This window comes from Rhinoderma darwinii, chromosome 5, assembly GCF_050947455.1.
Source record: "Rhinoderma darwinii isolate aRhiDar2 chromosome 5, aRhiDar2.hap1, whole genome shotgun sequence".
NCBI lineage: Eukaryota > Metazoa > Chordata > Amphibia > Anura > Rhinodermatidae > Rhinoderma > Rhinoderma darwinii.
In genome coordinates, this window is record NC_134691.1 from 93,633,187 (window position 1) to 93,653,521 (window position 20,335).

The window sequence follows — 20,335 nt, forward strand, 5'->3', positions numbered from 1 at the left end:
TTCACAGAACCCTTTGCTCAGCGATATGAGTCTTTATCCATCCATCTATCCATCCCCATGACCCTCAGAAGATCCCTCCGATTCGTTGTCTGGAATTTTTGGTGGCGCTTCTCATAGTAATAGACCAGTATGGCAGTATTACTTTTATTTCAGCTGAGCTGTAACAATAATGTGTTGTACCTTTCATTTTTGACAGTGCCATTTTCAGGTTTAGTAACCCTTTAAATACTTTAACCTAGTAAAACATTGACAGGCTCGTCTTTGCTCATCTATATACCTGTCATTTCACTTTTCCAAGTTAATAGGAACTACTTGCCATACTCAGGAATACAGCTACTATTGTGTTAAAGGGAAACACCAGTAAAAACGGTTTCCCATTGCAACACTTCATTTGAGATGCCATTGATAATTCATAATTATGACAAGTGCTGGGTGTTTTAGGCGGCAGATACATAGCAACAGGTGCCACTGGTCATGGGTAACAAGACAGTATTGTGGATGGTATTACTCACATAGAGCAGAGGAGCTGTTGGCGCATATTGAGGCGTTACACTGGGGAGGATGGTTGACTGTCCTGCGCATTAAACTTCAGGGAGGCAGGTACGTTTTTTAATTTTGTAGTGCGGCTGCTTTGGTGATGCCAAAGGAGGAAATAATAGTAGTTCTAGTGACAGACTGATATTTGAATAGCATTCAGGAGGAAAATATCAGCACTCCTTGTGGAATTTGAAAAATAAATCTTCTTTATTTATTCAGCTTAAAGTGGACAAAATACATAAAACGTCCGTCCCCTCTGACGCGTTTCTAGCTCTCGAGAGCCATTACTCATAGATCAATAGCCCCATTGAATTGCATGGGTCAGAGAAATATGTTTGTGTGAATGAGACCTTATTGTAATAAAACATGTTGTTTGACCCTTCATGGAGATATAATTACACCAAAAGTACACTCAATGGGGAGATTAATCAAATCAGGCGCAAAGGAAAAGTAGAGTAGTTGCCCATAGTAGCCAATCAGATTACACCTTTTATTTCTCAGAGGCACTTTGAAAAAATGAAAGCAGCAACATGATTGGTTGCCAAGAGCAACTACTCCATTTTTGTATTGCGCCAGCTTTGACAGATTTCCTCCAATGTATGTACTGATGGAGAGCGAAAATAATACACACATGCAAAGCAGAGCTGAGATTCTAAATGTCATTTGGCACAAACATTATCTCATGCCCTATCTGTGGTTTTACGTAGCACCTACTTCAATATTTTAATTCAGTCTGCTATATGTATGATATATATATATATATATATATATATATATATATATATATATATGTGTGTGTGGTATTGTGCTTCATACTGCATAACTGTAGCAGGCTGCAATGTTCTTGTCAGTAGATGTTGGTGGCCTGCAGTCAGTCCCATGTTCTTTGAATGTACAGCAAGCTTCCTCTGAGTAACATTTTCAATACTGCAGTCTCGCACTGTCTTATCATGTGTGTTTTTTCTGTAGGATGAAAGTTCTATAGAAAGTGACGAATTTGATATGAGTGACTCCACCAGGATGTCAGCTGTGAACTCCGACCTCAGTTCCAATCTTGAAGAAAGGATTCAGAGTCCCCAGAATCTTAATAGTCAACAAGATGGCAAGTATTTCAAATCTTTCCTTCTGCAATCTGACGACCATTACGTACATTATTTTACATGTGGTGGAATTAATCAATTACGTCTATCCTAGTTGTTTATTACTTCCAGCACAGGATAATGGCGCTAATAATAATGATACTGTGGATACGGAGGTTGGGTTGATGTTAAACTTGGGACCTCTTATGGCTTTCTAACTACATGTGGACCACTCTTATCTAATCGCTTCCAGGACATGTCCACACCTTTGTTTTGGTGACGTTAAGAGAATTATTGATGGATTAATTCCGTATTAAATGCAAACTAAACTACAGACTATTCCTTTCTTGTAGGTTTGTCTTTCATAAAGGTCTGCTGTAACTTTTACTAAGTGTTGCTATATCTATACATGTGAAACATTAACTGTTACCATTCTGACCCTGAGTGCTGATGTGAGGCATTGAGTGTTCAGGATAGGACTAATTGTTTACTTACATATGCCTGTCCATATGGACAAATGCGACATCTTTGGTACGTGAGAAAACAATATAAACTTTATTAGACACCTGCTCATTTATTAAAATATTGATTTAGCCAATCGTGTAGCTGCAACTCAATACATAAACTAGGCAGACATGGGTAAGAGGTTGAGTTGTTGTTCAGACCAAGCACCAGGATGGGCAAAATATCTCGCAGACATCAACCATAGAATAATGGTTTGGTTCTTAATATATCTGCTTATCTCCTGAAATTTTCATGCACAGCGATCTTAAAGAAAGTCGCACAAGACTCAGCATGAGTTATTTTGGTTAATAAGATGGGTCAAAGGAGAATGGCCGGACTGGTGCAAGCTGACGAGAAAGCGTCAGCAGCTTAAATGACCATGGGTTACAAGAGTGATCCGCTGAAGAACGTGGATTACAGCAGAAGGCCACTCCTTACTTCCACTATAGTTAGCTAAGAACAGGAAACTAACAAATCTCGATTTCAGCTAGACCATGCAGAATTCACTGTAAACCACATGTACCCATGAAACCATCCTGGCCGTGTTATCAGTGAAGGCAAATAGGGCTGGTAGTGGGGTTTTCTATACACACATTAGGTCCTGCCTTGTTGTTGCCTACCACAGTGTTACTAATCACGTTCATCCATTTATAGCCACATTCTACCCACATTTTCATAGTAACTTACAGCAGGATAATGGGTGTGCAGATGACAAATCTACCGTTAGGCCCCATGCACAAGACCGTAATTTTCGTCTGTAATTACGGATGAAATTGCAGACCCATTCATTTCTATTGGCCACGGACACCCATGTGTGTCTGGGTCATATAAATGATCCGTAAAATATAGAACATGTCCTATTCTTGTCCGCATTAGCGGTACGGAGAAGAGAAGTCTATGGGCGCTTCCGCAATTGCGGACGGCTACGGATGTGTATCCGTAGCTGTCGGATTTATATTTGCGCACAGTAAAAACTATTACGGTCGTATGCATGAGGCCTATCCGTGTGATGCTTTGACATCAACATTGATCAGAATCCCTAATATATGTTTGTAAGGGTATGTGCACACACACTAATTACGTCCGTAATTGACGGACGTATTTCGGCCGCAAGTCCCGGACCGAACACAGTGCAGGGAGCCGGGCTCCTAGCATCATACTTATGTACGATGCTAGGAGTCCCTGCTACTCCATGGAACTGCTGTCCCGTACTGAAAACATGATTACAGTATGGGACAGTTGTCCTGCAGAGAGGCAGGGACTCCTAGCATCGTACATAAGTATGATGCTAGGAGCCCGGCTCCCTGCACTGTGTTCGGTCCGGGACTTGCGGCCGAAATACGTCCGTCAATTACGGACGTAATTAGTGTGTGTGCACATACCCTAACATCTTGCTGAATTCAAGCAACAGTTGTTGGTTCTAATGTTCATTTGAATGTGACTTCGCTTTAACACTAGACACAAACCATGGACAAAAGTTGCGCTGTTTCTGGAAGCAGCCAAGTTTTTCTAATCTCATAAACTCATTTTATAAAAATCCACATGACATAACCAATGCACAGCATTGCTACCATCCTACGTAGAAGGCAATGCTAACATACTGGAATAGTTATGCAGTGCTAACTTCTAGGATTCCTCTTCAGAAGAATAGGTGCGACAGCTAGGCCATCCATTAGTGTTAAAGGGGTTGTCCCAGAATAAAAAATTATCACCTATTTACAGGATAAGTAATGACTTTCTGATCGCTGTGGGCCCATTGTTGTGACCCCCACCGATCGTGAGAATTGGGGTCCCTAAACTCCTGTTCCTTTTCACTACTCAACATCAGTGAGCGGAGATCCAGTATGTGTGCTGTCACTCTATTCATAGTCTTTAGGAATGACAGAAACAGCCAAGTGCAGCTATAGTTATAGGCTACGTACACATATGAAAACGTTTTCTTTTAAATAAAAATGTCTAACAGTGTGTTTGGTGCAACTTTCTAATTACTTTTTATTAAAAATTATTTTAACTTTTTGAGAACCGGTATACAGAGCAGCTGTATCTAGCACTGAAACCTTTATCCGTCTGGTCAGCGGCACTGACTGGTTCAGTGTCAGCGGGTCCTGCGTGTCCCTGGTACGTAGAATCGAGCTGTTACCGATCATATCTAAGTTCATAACTTAGATGTGATCGATAACATGTGGATCCTGCGTGTCCGAGACACGCAGGACCCGCTGACACTGAACATGTCAGTGCCGCTGATCTGACGGATTCAGGTCTCAGCGCAAGATACAGCTGCTCTGTATACAAGATACAAAGCAGCTGTATCTAAAAAAAAATATTTTTAATAAAATGTAATTAGAAAGTTACACCGACACGTTTTTTATTACAAAAAACAAACAAAATGTTTTAAAAGGTGTACATAGCCTTTAGGCCTGATTCACACGAACGTTGAATACGTCCATGTGATAGCCGCTAAAACAACGTCCGTCACAAAATGGGGCCATTCAGACATGTATGAAACTCACTACATGTCCTATTCTTGTGCATCACGCAAGCATTGAAGTCAGTCGTTGCGTGAAAATCACAGACAGCACACGGACACACATTCATGCAAAAGTTAATGAGAAATTAAAAGAAAAAAAATTACAAATAAAGAAATGTTTACATAAACAGACATCAACAACTGATGCCACATGGAACACACACGGATGCCACACGGAACTGCAACACATGACAAACATGTCTGTTTTTTGCGGACGTAGAACTGACACGTTGGTGTGAATAAGATAAAATATTGAATGTGAAGAGAAAAGAAATGCAGCACTCTGTCCTGAACTTTCTTTTAGTATTGACAACAAATAAAAACCATCTGATCGACTTTGGATCAGCTGTTTTTTATTTGCTGTGGATACGAAGCAAAGCTGGAAGTTCTTTTTTTATATTATAAAATAGTGAATGGAACGAGCTCAGTCCTACCGGCGCCGGCAGCCTGTGTTAGTTTTTTAAACATTTATTTGAATTAGGTGGGGAAACTGTATGACCTTAAATAAAAAGCAGCATACAGTAAGTCGATGAGGAGACATTGATCGTTGTCATGGTAACAGTAATCTCTTGAAGTTCGACACTTTGCTCAGGATAAGATACCTTTTTACATAACAGAGTAGAAATCCGTCTGTAAATATGATCACAAAGCCAATCACAACTAGAGAGCTGACTTTTCCCATCTGAGGTTTTTCCATACTTAGTGAATGTTAATGGTTGTAAATTACTATTGCTGTGATTTTGCTGGAAGGTGATTGACAAGTTTCAGTTTTTTAATGTTTGTATATTTTTTCCATATCTATTTCTACGTGGTCTAATATCCAGTTGTCTCCTGATTTGCCAACCACAATGAATATGACGTTAAATAATATGTAAAATAATAGGTTCCCCACTCAAAAAGTATTAATGTATAGTAATGGGCAGTTTTATTTAGAGACCCTTTGTGGCTATGTGAGGTCCTTCCTCCGCTGCAACCTCCTAATCCAGCTGAAACCCCCTCCCCCACATGACATCCAGGCTGTTCCTGTGTTCTTCAGGCATGATAGCTTCTCATAGGCAGTAAAAGAACAGTTCAGCCATCTTTACCAAGATAAGGAGCAAATAGCAGGACCTATAAAGACATTGTTTCACTTATCTCACCTCTTAGCATAGGTTTCCAGTTAATAGTAATTGACTAGGGAACCTAATAAGGTTTATAATAGACTGTATTAACAGAGTAATGCTTCTTCATACGATTCCAGCTTTGAGGCAGGACACAATGTGCTATTGGAGTTAAAATAGGGTTAAAATAATGATGGGTTAATTATATCACGTGGCATGCAGTTACGCATTTCTGAATTCTGAGCTAAACCTCAAAATTATATTTTTGCCCAGAGATGGACATATTTTCCTCAGTCATAATAGTACCACTTACCCTAGGTCCAGTGATACTCAGATATCTGGGCTTTCTCCTATCTGTGCCCAACGACACCATCAGCACCTCTATGCAATGGTGTCATAAACCACCTGTAAAAAAAAGACTCCCTCTACTGGTTATATCATGAAAAATCAAATGATGTAGACAAATATGCGACACTTTGTCCCAGTTTACAGTCAATAGTGTAGGCTAGAGATGTAATCTGTAACAGTACCCTTCAACGATCACATGCCATTTACAATACTGTTGTCCTCCTATATGGCACAGGGGCTGTTGGACCTCCTCAGAGACCAGGGCCTGGGTGCAACGTCTATCTATGCACCACCTATTGTTACTACTTCTATTTAACGGGTAATGGCATTTGTTTATAGTATGTAAAACTGTAGTAAAGGTTATTAGTATTTTTCTAACATTGGTAAGAATTTTAGCTGCCGGCTATCACTAATCTCTGATATAAAGATCTGTTTTATATAAATGGGCCTTTAGCTTTAAACCATAGAGAAGCCTACTTCCAGTTCAGAGGAGCCCTGTTTTGTCTTTAGCACTTAGCCCTTATTCACACGACAGGGTTTCCCGGCCGTGTGACGGTCGTTCAAAAAAAGGCCGTCACACGGCTGCAGTAAAAACAATAGACCTTAAGGAAACTTTTTAAGTTAGTAATCCTCCTATTATTTGCGATGTAGTAAAATGCTACTAACGATCTTGTAGTCTGTTTTTAGTTGGTTAAAGGTGACCTGTCACATTGAACATAGCGTCTGATGTGTCGGCAGCATGTTATAGAGCAGGATGAGCTGAGCAGTTTGATATATGGTTTTGTAGGAAAAGACTTAGTATAACTTTTAATCTGTATCCCTGCTCTCTATGCTTAGGAGTCCAGTGGGCGGTCTCACTCAATGATTGACAACCTTTCCAGTATGAGTATACATACAGAAATAACTGTCAATCACTGAATAATATCGCCCATTGGACTCCTAAGCATAGAGAGAGCAGGGATGTAAATTTCAAGTAAACCAAGTCTTTTCCTACAAAACTATACATCAATCTGCTCAGCTCCTCCTGCTTTGTAACATGCTGCCTGCCGATCAGACTGCTGTGACAGGTTCCCTTTAACTGGAGATGGAAATCCCATCTGACTTTAGGTATTTAAATTAACTTGAGGCAATGTGAAGAGTGAAAGCGACGCTGCAGGACTCTAATGGATTTGAGCAGGGGTCTAGTAATGGCAGCACTCTAAATGTCTAAAACATGTTATTTTTATTATGCTACTTCACCAGTCCCATTCTGGAAGTTCTGCTGCATGAGGATTGTGTTCCATGTTGCCCTTCTTAGCAATATGGCAATCAAGTGTGAATTTAAGAGTGGGGGTCTTGTATAGTAAAGCTAGTCAGAATGGGGCATATTATAAGAGCATTGTAAACCACGGCAGTTGGCGAATTTACACTGAGTAGTATTAAAGGCAGTGCAGTGTTTTAGGAAAAGCTCAAATTAACTATTTAGGGGGAGTGAGATAACTGTGTGTAGGTATATCAGAAAGTGTGTGTCCGTGTATTTTTAGATATGGAATCAAATGTGTAGCTATTAAGAGTGCAGAGATAGCAGTCGCACCCAGGCCCTAGTGTCCGAGGGGGTCCAGTGGCCCCTCTACCAAGCAGACTCCAGTATTATAAATTGCACATGGTGGGGAACAAGACACAAGGTTTTTATACTGCATCAGCAAGGTCTCTCCCGGGCAAAGATTTGAAAGCAGACTGGGATATCAAGATGTGTTGTTCAAGCTCTTTTGAAGAAGCACAACGAAACGGGCAACGTTAAGTACCGTAGACGCGGTGGTCGGCCAAAGAAACTTAGCGCAGCAGATGAAAGCCACATCATGCTTACTTTCCTTCGAAATCGAAAGATGTCCTGCTGTGCCATCAGCTCAGAACTGGCAGAAACCAGTGGGACCCAGGTACACCCATCTACTGTTCGGAGAAGTCTGGCAAGGAGTGGTCTTCATGGAACAATTGCAGCCCAAAAGCTGTATGTTCGACATGGAAACAAGGCCAAGCGACTCAACTATGAACGAAAACATAGGAACTGGGGTGCAGAAAACTGGCAGCAGGTGCTCTGGACTGATGAGTCAAAAATTTTTATATTTGTCTGTTACAGAAGGCAGTTTGTTTGCCAAAGTGCTGGAGAGCAGTACAATAATGAGTGCCTGCAGGCAACAGTGAAGCAGGGTGGAGGTTCCTTGCAAGTTTGGGGCTGCATTTCAGAAAATGGAGTTGGGGACTTGGTCAGGATTAATGGTGTCCTCAATGCTGAGAAATACAGGCAGATACTTATTCATTATGCAATACCATCAGAGAGGCGTATGATTTCAAAAGAATATGAGCGCAGTTGCAGTGCTGCAGCAAGGCCGCTATGCAGTGTACGGAGCCATCTGCTTCCGACACTGAACACTGCATAACAACCGATGCCCGGAGGCAGATGAAACAGCTGATTAGTGCGGGGTCCGGGTGTCGGACCCCCACCGATCATATACTGATGATCTATCCTGTGAATAGGTCATCAGTATGAAAAACTGTCCCATGCCCGGACAACCCCTTTGAGAACTATTTTTGGCGTAAAGAAGAACAAGGAGCCCTGGAAGTGATGATATGGCCCCCACAGAGCCTTGATCTTAACATCATTGAGACTGTCTGGTATTACATGAAGAGACAGAGGGATTTGAGGAAGCCTACATCCACAGAAGATCTGTGGTTAGTTTTCCAAGATGTTTGGAACAACCTCCCTGCCAAGTGCCTTCAAAAACTGTGTGCGAGTGTACCTAGAAGAAATTGATGATGTTTTGAAGGCAAAGGGTGGTCACACCAAATATTGATTTGATTTTGATTTCCCTTCTGTTCAGTCACTTTGTATTTTGTTACTTGTTTAAAAAAAACTATTAACACTTCTATATTTGAAAGCATTCTTACTTTGCAGCATTTTTTCACAACTGCTTAAAACTTTTGCACAGTAGTGTAAGTCAATGTAAGTACACAGTTTTCTGGTTCACAAGAAACACAATTTCTATAAAGCCTCTGCCATCAATTTTTTATTTTGCTTTAACATATGGGGACATGTTCTTCCACTCTCTCGCTATGTTACTAAGTTACTCATTTTTCCCACCACATTCTTTAAAGGGAACCTGTCACCAGCATTTCACCTATTGAGCTTTACTTATCCCTCACTGGCTGCTCCTATCAAAAGTTCACTACCGTTATCCCCTCTCCTAAACTCCTCCTCCAACTGTAAATAACGGTCTGCAAACATTTCGCGCCTTTTATCGTAATAATCCGGTGTCCCTTCTACAGAGCCGACTAAGAAGACAATTATAGGTTATATAGAAATGATTTTTCACCCACTACCACCAGGTAATGCTGGTTTAATAGGTGAAATGCTGGTGACAGGTTCCCTTTAAGTGAAAAGTAGGAATGACAACGGCAGAAAAAAACTGCCATTGTTTTTAACCTGCACCGTATTCCCTAACAGCTGTACATCATGTTAGAAATACAGTCCACGGTACACTACCATTTTACACTGGTACACTACCACTTTGTGTTACGTCAGTATTAATAAATGTGCCCCAGTATGAGAAGACTCGGCTCATTGAAAAAGATAATTATGCTTAGAAAAATTACAAGGAAATGAAGAAGAGGATAATCATGAACATGATGGATGGATACAGAATCACAGAAATCATGAATACAGCACTGATAAACCTGAAGACCCAGTATACAGCACAGTCAGGAGAAACTCTATTCATATGGTCACCAGGAATCTAATTGATGGCACAAAATCATTATAATAATAATAATAATCATCATAATAATAATAAAAACCATAATAATCATCATCATAATAATCATAAGAATATAATAAAATAATCAGAATAATAATATTAATATTTAAATTATTCATGTTAGGGAGGATTATTGTATAAGGGCCTGCATATGTAAATATAGAACATATATTTTATTCAGGCGACCGATTTCTGTGTTATGTCTTCATTCATTGAAAAATGTCAGATACTTAGGATCAAACAAGTGAAATCATACAAAACAATAGGTTATGATCTCCTAATAAAACTATATTAGACAGTCATTGACACAAGAGTTTGAAGAGTTGGAAAAATATGGTGACCATTTCCTAACTGGCAAGGCAGGGCATACAAGCGATATAGACAGACCATGCGGCTACTATGGGGCCCTTGGAGAGAGTGTGTGTGGGGTGATGGTCAGAGAAGATAAAACAAACACAGTCATCACTATAGTGGGAGCCCATTCTGATCTTTGCTATGGGGCCCCCACTTTTCTGTGTACACCACTCTTTACTGCTTACACATCTAACCTTGTTTCATACTTGTGTTTTCTGTTTTAAAATGACAGATCCCCCTCTAGTGTGAGCTTACATTACATAGAAGGAAGCACATGTCAGACATCATTCTCCAGCGGCCGGCCTTGTCATTGCTGACATATTACAGGAACATATGCATGCTGCTTCAGGCTATTCTCATTTTCCTAATCATGAAGCACCATTTGCATTATGCAAATTATTAGTTTGTCCACTTTAGATATCATTCCAATAAATCTGAGCATTGTCATATTATAAACCGTTTTATCTACTTAGCTGGTATATTATATATATATATATATATATATATATATATATATATATATATATATATATATATCGCTTTTTAGGATATGGCAGATTAATTTGCATGAATCTATAAATACTGCATCATACACACATTGCCTTCTATTCTCATAGCTTCTTCTACCATTAAGATTCACAGTCTTGTAATAACGCAGATGGGAATGCCGATATTGATGGCATAAAAGTGCAGCTGGTGTAATACCCATACAGTATTTTCTCATTTTCATTGTGTCAAAGATGGGTAATTGATCCAGGGACTCCTAGACATGCTCCGGATTTTCAAATTCTACATAATATTTTCGCAAAGCTCAAACCTATCCAAATTCTGGTCATGTTTGAAGTCAAGAAGAGTTGAGAATAGGAGGCAAACTACTTAATAGTGGCTTCCTCTGGATCAACACTATAGGATTATATATTGGACTTGATGGACCTGTGTCTTTTTTTTAAACTTATCAACTATGTGACTGTATTGTACTGGGACATGGGTCATTGACTCATTGTCTAAGAGTCAGTGCAGTCAATCCATTTGGTAATCTGGATTTCTGCCAGTTTAAAATGTACTCAATTTGTTATTGTAGTTACTTAATAGGCACTTTTAGGCAAATTAAACGACTAATTTCAATATGCAGGTATATCGAAACCAATTCAGAGAAAACCCATTGTAGAATGTTTCCCCGCTTCTACTTCTAGTTTTTGCACTCCATCTAAAAGCCAATGTATAATTGAACTAGGTCATTAATATGAACCGTCCTGTGTGCGGAATATCATGTAATAACTAATTGCCGTTAGGCAAAAAAGCCCTGTTTTCCAACTGCCATGAAAGATAATAAATAAATAAAGTAAATTCTTTAATGTGCTATATATAGCAATAGGACAGACCACATGAAAGTTAAAAATATCACTGCTTGATTGCCGGGTAAACGTATGCAAGACTGCTGTCCATGCACTAGTGTGATACACCTATGAACCAACGTGCCACGACCGCTGACTTAGCCGTCAGTGGTTATAGTGTGTAATTTAGTTTAACCAGCAAGCAGGAATTAAAAATTGAAGAGCCCCCCCGACATGTTTCGTTACTGCTGTAACGTCCTCAGGGGAAATGGGGCTAATGGCGACGCGCCGGGAAATCCTCCCCTCTTGTAAAGTCCGTCTATGACGTAAACCAAAGTACGTCAGTATACACTCCCAATCACCGAGAGCGAAAGAGTACCAGCCTCCACAGCTGATCCGTGGGCCAATAGGAGGCCATTCATGGAACCAATCAGCCATGGGGAGGTGCGCAGGCGCACACTTGCCGATCGGAAACATAGTCCAAAAGAAGTCCTATAGTGATAGACTGATTATACAGCGTCTATGCTGGTACAATAGAGGACCACGCATGCGCAGTGATACAAAATCACAACTTAGAGAAAAATAAGATAAGATTACAGTGTAAGTGGAAAGTATAAAGTAGGCAGTGACGCCTGTGTATGCATAGATGGATAGGACTACATTTCGCTAAAACGAAGGAAACGGAGCACCGTTGGTAAATGATATAAAGAACCTAATCATACAGTAGGACCTATATGTTTATCCAAGATAAGGACAACCATATGGTCTCCACTTTATTAGGAGATGGGAGCATGGACTAATGGGAAACGGCAGTGTGCGTAGGGCACATACATATCATGAGGGACATAGTCTGAGGAGTCAATAGTTAGTGGACAAATGCACAGCATATGCAAGGATCACGATAAAAGTGACGCATGCGCAGGTAGATGATATCCAGACTTAGAGTAAGTAAGGTATGAATTCATGAATTCAGCGGACTTGTTTTACCTGGAATAAAAATATAACCAAACATCACAGTGCCCGAGGCAGAGCGAGAAGTAAATGATGCAATTAATACATTAGGGAGCATAAGTAGATAAATCTCCATTTCACTCTGCATCGGAATCGGATGCGGATAGGCTACAGGAATTACAAAGTCCATTGGGTTAACTAAATGTCAGATGAATATCAATTGCAAATATTGATTCCAAATTAAGAGGGGAGAATATGGGGGCCGCCATAAAAATGTGGTCCTAGATAGTGTAAACTTTATGAGAGAAACTTGTGAGATTTACTAAAGTATCCATAATCAAGAACAGGTATATGGCTACACTATCCACTAGTATATCAATTAATCAATAAGTGTGTAAAAACACATATAGGAGAGAAACCACAATGCGCATTAGGGACACATAATCAAGAGCTCCAAATAAAAAACAGAAACAGCGTCAGAGAAAAGCAGTGAAGGTGAACCCCTCATTCAAGCCCTGCGGGGTCAGGGTGCCGAGCCGATGAATCCACCGTGCCTCCTCTTGTAGGAGTCTACGATCTAAGTTACCCGCCCTGGGGCCCAGTTTGAGCTGGGCAACACCCCAGAATTGTAACAATCGAGTATCACCCCCATGAAATTTATGGAAATGCCTGGATAAAGTAGTGTCTTCTTTATTATTAATGGTACTCCGATGTTTGGAGATACGTCTCCTCAATTCCTGAACGGTCTTGCCCACGTACAACTTAGGACATGGGCATTTCGCTATGTATATAACTCCACTAGATTGGCAGTTGATAAATTGTTTAATCTCATACAGTTTACCATCCACTGGATTGGTGAAATTCTTAACTGTTGGCATGAGATGGCAAAAGGAACATTTGCCACATGGATGAGAACCCTTGACTGATCTTTTTAGCCAACTAGATGGAGCACTAGATCGTCTAGAATGATGGCTATGTACTAGGAATTCCCGCAGATTTTTCCCCCTGCGGTAGGTAATGCTGGGACTCGCTGGAATTGCATCCCTAAGGTCAGGGTCAGCAGTGAGTATCGACCAATGTTTCCGTAAGATATTAGTGATTTGAGGAGAGCAAACGTCAAAAGTACCTATACAACGTATGGCATTGGATGATCTAGATGTAGTACGTCTGGCATCTTTATCTAGAAGTAAACTAGGTCTATCAGATGCCTTAGCCCTGGCATAGGCCCTATGTAGCCACTTTTTGGGGTAACCTCGGGCTAGGAATTTATAATATAGACCGTCGCATTCAGTTTGGAAGGATAAGTCGTTGGAACAGTTTCTCTTGGCTCTCAAATATTGGCCGATAGGAATTCCTTTTTTGAGAGCAGGTGGATGATAGCTGTCCCAATGAAGGAAGCTGTTAGTGGCTGTTACTTTACGGAAAATGTCAGTTTGGACACTGCCACCAGGGTCCAAAGAGATCTTGAGATCGAGAAAACTAATCTCATGATTATGTATCTCATAAGTGAATCTCATTCCAATTGTATTGTGGTTAAGTATAGACATGAAGTCAGTGAAGGTATTGACATCTCCATCCCAAAGGATGAGAATATCGTCAATATAACGCCCCCAAAATAAAATGTGAGAGGTGAAAAAAAGTAAATCATCTGTGAAAACAATAGTGTCTTCCCACCACCCTAGAAATAAATTGGCGTAAGTCGGAGCACAGACAGTACCCATGGCCGTGCCCTTTGTTTGGTGATAATATTTTTTGTCGAAGACAAAAAAATTATGTGTGAGCAAAAAACGTAAGAGTGATAGAACAAATTCATTGTGTAATTGGTATTGTGTGCCTTTGGTGTTCAGAAAGTGTTTGACAGCAATAAGGCCTAAATTGTGCTGGATATTCGTGTACAATGACTCCACGTCTATACTGGCTAACATGGTGGTAGGGGTAACATGGATCTCTTGGATCCTGGTGACAGTGTCTTTGGTATCTCTTAGATAGGAGGATAGAGAGGAGACAAATGGTGACAAAATCTCGTCTACATACAGGCTAATGCCCTGGGTCAGGTTATCATTCCCTGATACAATCGGCCTACCAGGAAGGGGACGAGTGGCCTTATGGACTTTGGGCAGTGCATAAAATGTTGCCAGAGTGGGCGTTGGATTGTATAGCCGTTTAAATTCATCAGGGGTGATGAGTCTGTTTTTTTTAGCATCATCAAGAAGAGCAAAAAGCTCTACTAAAAATACATCGGTGGGATTGCTCCCAAGAATGGTATAAGTCGTGTTATCATCGAGTAATCTATGGACCATGGCAACATAGTCACCCTGGTCCATGATCACTATATTACCTCCTTTATCGGAGGGTTTTATAACCAATTCCTCATTCCTGCACAACTCGTCCAGGGCCTTTCTCTCACTATCACTGAGGTTACCAAAAATCCTTGATCTATCCCCTTTAAGTTTCTTTAAATCGTGACACACCATTTTAACAAAGATGTCGATGTGACTATACTGTGAGAAGGGTGGAGTAAGTTTAGGAGGTAATATAGTGATCATGGACCAGGGTGACTATGTTGCCATGGTCCATAGATTACTCGATGATAACACGACTTATACCATTCTTGGGAGCAATCCCACCGATGTATTTTTAGTAGAGCTTTTTGCTCTTCTTGATGATGCTAAAAAAAACAGACTCATCACCCCTGATGAATTTAAACGGCTATACAATCCAACGCCCACTCTGGCAACATTTTATGCACTGCCCAAAGTCCATAAGGCCACTCGTCCCCTTCCTGGTAGGCCGATTGTATCAGGGAATGATAACCTGACCCAGGGCATTAGCCTGTATGTAGACGAGATTTTGTCACCATTTGTCTCCTCTCTATCCTCCTATCTAAGAGATACCAAAGACACTGTCACCAGGATCCAAGAGATCCATGTTACCCCTACCACCATGTTAGCCAGTATAGACGTGGAGTCATTGTACACGAATATCCAGCACAATTTAGGCCTTATTGCTGTCAAACACTTTCTGAACACCAAAGGCACACAATACCAATTACACAATGAATTTGTTCTATCACTCTTACGTTTTTTGCTCACACATAATTTTTTTGTCTTCGACAAAAAATATTATCACCAAACAAAGGGCACGGCCATGGGTACTGTCTGTGCTCCGACTTACGCCAATTTATTTCTAGGGTGGTGGGAAGACACTATTGTTTTCACAGATGATTTACTTTTTTTCACCTCTCACATTTTATTTTGGGGGCGTTATATTGACGATATTCTCATCCTTTGGGATGGAGATGTCAATACCTTCACTGACTTCATGTCTATACTTAACCACAATACAATTGGAATGAGATTCACTTATGAGATACATAATCATGAGATTAGTTTTCTCGATCTCAAGATCTCTTTGGACCCTGGTGGCAGTGTCCAAACTGACATTTTCCGTAAAGTAACAGCCACTAACAGCTTCCTTCATTGGGACAGCTATCATCCACCTGCTCTCAAAAAAGGAATTCCTATCGGCCAATATTTGAGAGCCAAGAGAAACTGTTCCAACGACTTATCCTTCCAAACTGAATGCGACGGTCTATATTATAAATTCCTAGCCCGAGGTTACCCCAAAAAGTGGCTACATAGGGCCTATGCCAGGGCTAAGGCATCTGATAGACCTAGTTTACTTCTAGATAAAGATGCCAGACGTACTACATCTAGATCATCCAATGCCATACGTTGTATAGGTACTTTTGACGTTTGCTCTCCTCAAATCACTAATATCTTACGGAAACATTGGTCGATACTCACTGCTGACCCTGACCTTAGGGATGCAATTCCAGCGAGTCCCAGCATTACCTACCGCAGGGGGAAAAATCTGCGGGAATTCCTAGTACATAGCCATCATTCTAGACGATCTAGTGCTCCATCTAGTTGGCTAAAAAGATCAGTCAAGGGTTCTCATCCATGTGGCAAATGTTCCTTTTGCCATCTCATGCCAACAGTTAAGAATTTCACCAATCCAGTGGATGGTAAACTGTATGAGATTAAACAATTTATCAACTGCCAATCTAGTGGAGTTATATACATAGCGAAATGCCCATGTCCTAAGTTGTACGTGGGCAAGACCGTTCAGGAATTGAGGAGACGTATCTCCAAACATCGGAGTACCATTAATAATAAAGAAGACACTACTTTATCCAGGCATTTCCATAAATTTCATGGGGGTGATACTCGATTGTTACAATTCTGGGGTGTTGCCCAGCTCAAACTGGGCCCCAGGGCGGGTAACTTAGATCGTAGACTCCTACAAGAGGAGGCACGGTGGATTCATCGGCTCGGCACCCTGACCCCGCAGGGCTTGAATGAGGGGTTCACCTTCACTGCTTTTCTCTGACGCTGTTTCTGTTTTTTATTTGGAGCTCTTGATTATGTGTCCCTAATGCGCATTGTGGTTTCTCTCCTATATGTGTTTTTACACACTTATTGATTAATTGATATACTAGTGGATAGTGTAGCCATATACCTGTTCTTGATTATGGATACTTTAGTAAATCTCACAAGTTTCTCTCATAAAGTTTACACTATCTAGGACCACATTTTTATGGCGGCCCCCATATTCTCCCCTCTTAATTTGGAATCAATATTTGCAATTGATATTCATCTGACATTTAGTTAACCCAATGGACTTTGTAATTCCTGTAGCCTATCCGCATCCGATTCCGATGCAGAGTGAAATGGAGATTTATCTACTTATGCTCCCTAATGTATTAATTGCATCATTTACTTCTCGCTCTGCCTCGGGCACTGTGATGTTTGGTTATATTTTTATTCCAGGTAAAACAAGTCCGCTGAATTCATGAATTCATACCTTACTTACTCTAAGTCTGGATATCATCTACCTGCGCATGCGTCACTTTTATCGTGATCCTTGCATATGCTGTGCATTTGTCCACTAACTATTGACTCCTCAGACTATGTCCCTCATGATATGTATGTGCCCTACGCACACTGCCGTTTCCCATTAGTCCATGCTCCCATCTCCTAATAAAGTGGAGACCATATGGTTGTCCTTATCTTGGATAAACATATAGGTCCTACTGTATGATTAGGTTCTTTATATCATTTACCAACGGTGCTCCGTTTCCTTCGTTTTAGCGAAATGTAGTCCTATCCATCTATGCATACACAGGCGTCACTGCCTACTTTATACTTTCCACTTACACTGTAATCTTATCTTATTTTTCTCTAAGTTGTGATTTTGTATCACTGCGCATGCGTGGTCCTCTATTGTACCAGCATAGACGCTGTATAATCAGTCTATCACTATAGGACTTCTTTTGGACTATGTTTCCGATCGGCAAGTGTGCGCCTGCGCACCTCCCCATGGCTGATTGGTTCCATGAATGGCCTCCTATTGGCCCACGGATCAGCTGTGGAGGCTGGTACTCTTTCGCTCTCGGTGATTGGGAGTGTATACTGACGTACTTTGGTTTACGTCATAGACGGACTTTACAAGAGGGGAGGATTTCCCGGCGCGTCGCCATTAGCCCCATTTCCCCTGAGGACGTTACAGCAGTAACGAAACATGTCGGGGGGGCTCTTCAATTTTTCATTCCTGCTTGCTGGTTAAACTAAATTACACACTATAACCACTGACGGCTAAGTCAGCGGTCGTGGCACGTTGGTTCATAGGTGTATCACACTAGTGCATGGACAGCAGTCTTGCATACGTTTACCCGGCAATCAAGCAGTGATATTTTTAACTTTCATGTGGTCTGTCCTATTGCTATATATAGCACATTAAAGAATTTACTTTATTTATTTATTATCTTTCATGGCAGTTGGAAAACAGGGCTTTTTTGCCTAACGGCAATTAGTTATTATTGTGTATTGCGCCCACCAACTACCCAGGATCTTTTTCATTTTTTGTCAGTATTTATATTGGGTTAATCACCCACGTTCTGATCCTGTTCCTACTTAGGAACACTTTACCAATTGTACACCTGGTTATGGCAGGTTTCCTATCCAAAAAACCTAATTTAGAAACGCTATCTGCTGAGGTGGCGTATGTTTTTTCTACCGAGAGTATTCCTTTACATCAGTTTGATGTCCACACCGCATTTAGGGACCTACAAAAGACGTATCAGAAATATGTTCGGTCGTGCTGGGAAATAGCTAGCCTTGACACATACATCCAACAAAAAATAGTGTACAGAGGCCTACGCATTAATATCATACCGAATTCACATCGTGATGATACTACCTTTATGAAAGGTTGGGAAGAACTCCTAACTGATAGCTCCTTACGGATGCTTCATTATCTCCTGGATTTTGAAAAACAAAATCACAATAAAATTGGAGTCCAATTGGAAAAGGAGATAGCTGACATTAGGGTGTTTGAGTCTAGTCCTGAATTTAATGTGGCTGAAAACAAATTACAGAACAATATTGAAAAATTACAGGGAGAAATTAAAGAACGCAAGCACCGGAAATATATCCGTGACCGCAGGGACTTTGATATAGGACAGGTGTATACATACAAAACACGGCAATACCCTCCTCCGAAACGCACCACTGTCTTTACTGATTTCTCTGAATCAGATACCTCTGGTACGGATGAATCAAGGCAGCAGAGTGACAGTTTGAGATTGGGAACAAAACGTAAAATTAAGAATAACAGACCAAGTCTGTCTAAAAGAACACCTGTGGCACCAAAGCAAACCACAATAGATTTTCCCTATCGCACTAAGTCATGTGCACCTACCACCTCCAATTCGCAGTCTACCTCCTTTACATCTGTTCCTGTATCTCTCTCAAGCATCTTGAGTATACCGCCCACTCCTCAACCCATTGGCACAAATGTAACCCCATATTCAGGGAACAACGCTGGCAATATCTCTACGACTCCGCCGACTATTTTTCCTTTTTTAGGACCAGTCAATGCACGATGGGGCACAAAACCATAACACCTAGCAATGATACACTGAGGGACGAGGAGATGCAGATATTTAATCTATCCTCTTGTAATTTGAATCCTCACCAAGAAACATTGTTACGTAAGGGGCTGTCATATACTCCCACTCCTCCATACGACGAATTTATATGGACTAAGGACATCAACTTGTTTGCGAGGAAATTAGCCCTACATAAATATTTCAAAAGTAGTGCATATGACTGTACCAGTCAGAATCGTGAGGAAGCCAATACACTCAGGGACCTGGAAGATCTACTATATGAAAATGAATTTGGGGCTACCTCGGTTGTCGGCCCTCTCTCATCCCTGAGACCCAAATCTAAACTTACTCCACCCTTCTCACAGTATAGTCACATCGACATCTTTGTTAAAATGGTGTGTCACGATTTAAAGAAACTTAAAGGGGATAGATCAAGGATTTTTGGTAACCTCAGTGATAGTGAGAGAAAGGCCCTGGACGAGTTGTGCAGGAATGAGGAATTGGTTATAAAACCCTCCGATAAAGGAGGTAATATAGTGATCATGGACCAGGGTGACTATGTTGCCATGGTCCATAGATTACTCGATGATAACACGACTTATACCATTCTTGGGAGCAATCCCACCGATGTATTTTTAGTAGAGCTTTTTGCTCTTCTTGATGATGCTAAAAAAAACAGACTCATCACCCCTGATGAATTTAAACGGCTATACAATCCAACGCCCACTCTGGCAACATTTTATGCACTGCCCAAAGTCCATAAGGCCACTCGTCCCCTTCCTGGTAGGCCGATTGTATCAGGGAATGATAACCTGACCCAGGGCATTAGCCTGTATGTAGACGAGATTTTGTCACCAT

At 40.8% G+C, this 20,335-nt stretch overlaps 1 protein-coding gene across 6 annotated transcripts in view; it reads left to right on the forward strand.

The window, feature by feature from the left end:
- The window catches only part of NOL4 (nucleolar protein 4), a 270,953-nt gene that overhangs the window by 156,997 nt on the left and 93,621 nt on the right, over positions 1-20,335 (forward strand). For all 6 annotated transcript variants that reach the window (XM_075826292.1, XM_075826296.1, XM_075826291.1 and 3 more), the window contains exon 5: positions 1,507-1,639. In XM_075826292.1, coding sequence (XP_075682407.1) covers positions 1,507-1,639 — 133 coding nt within the window. The remainder of the gene's footprint in view (positions 1-1,506; positions 1,640-20,335) is intronic.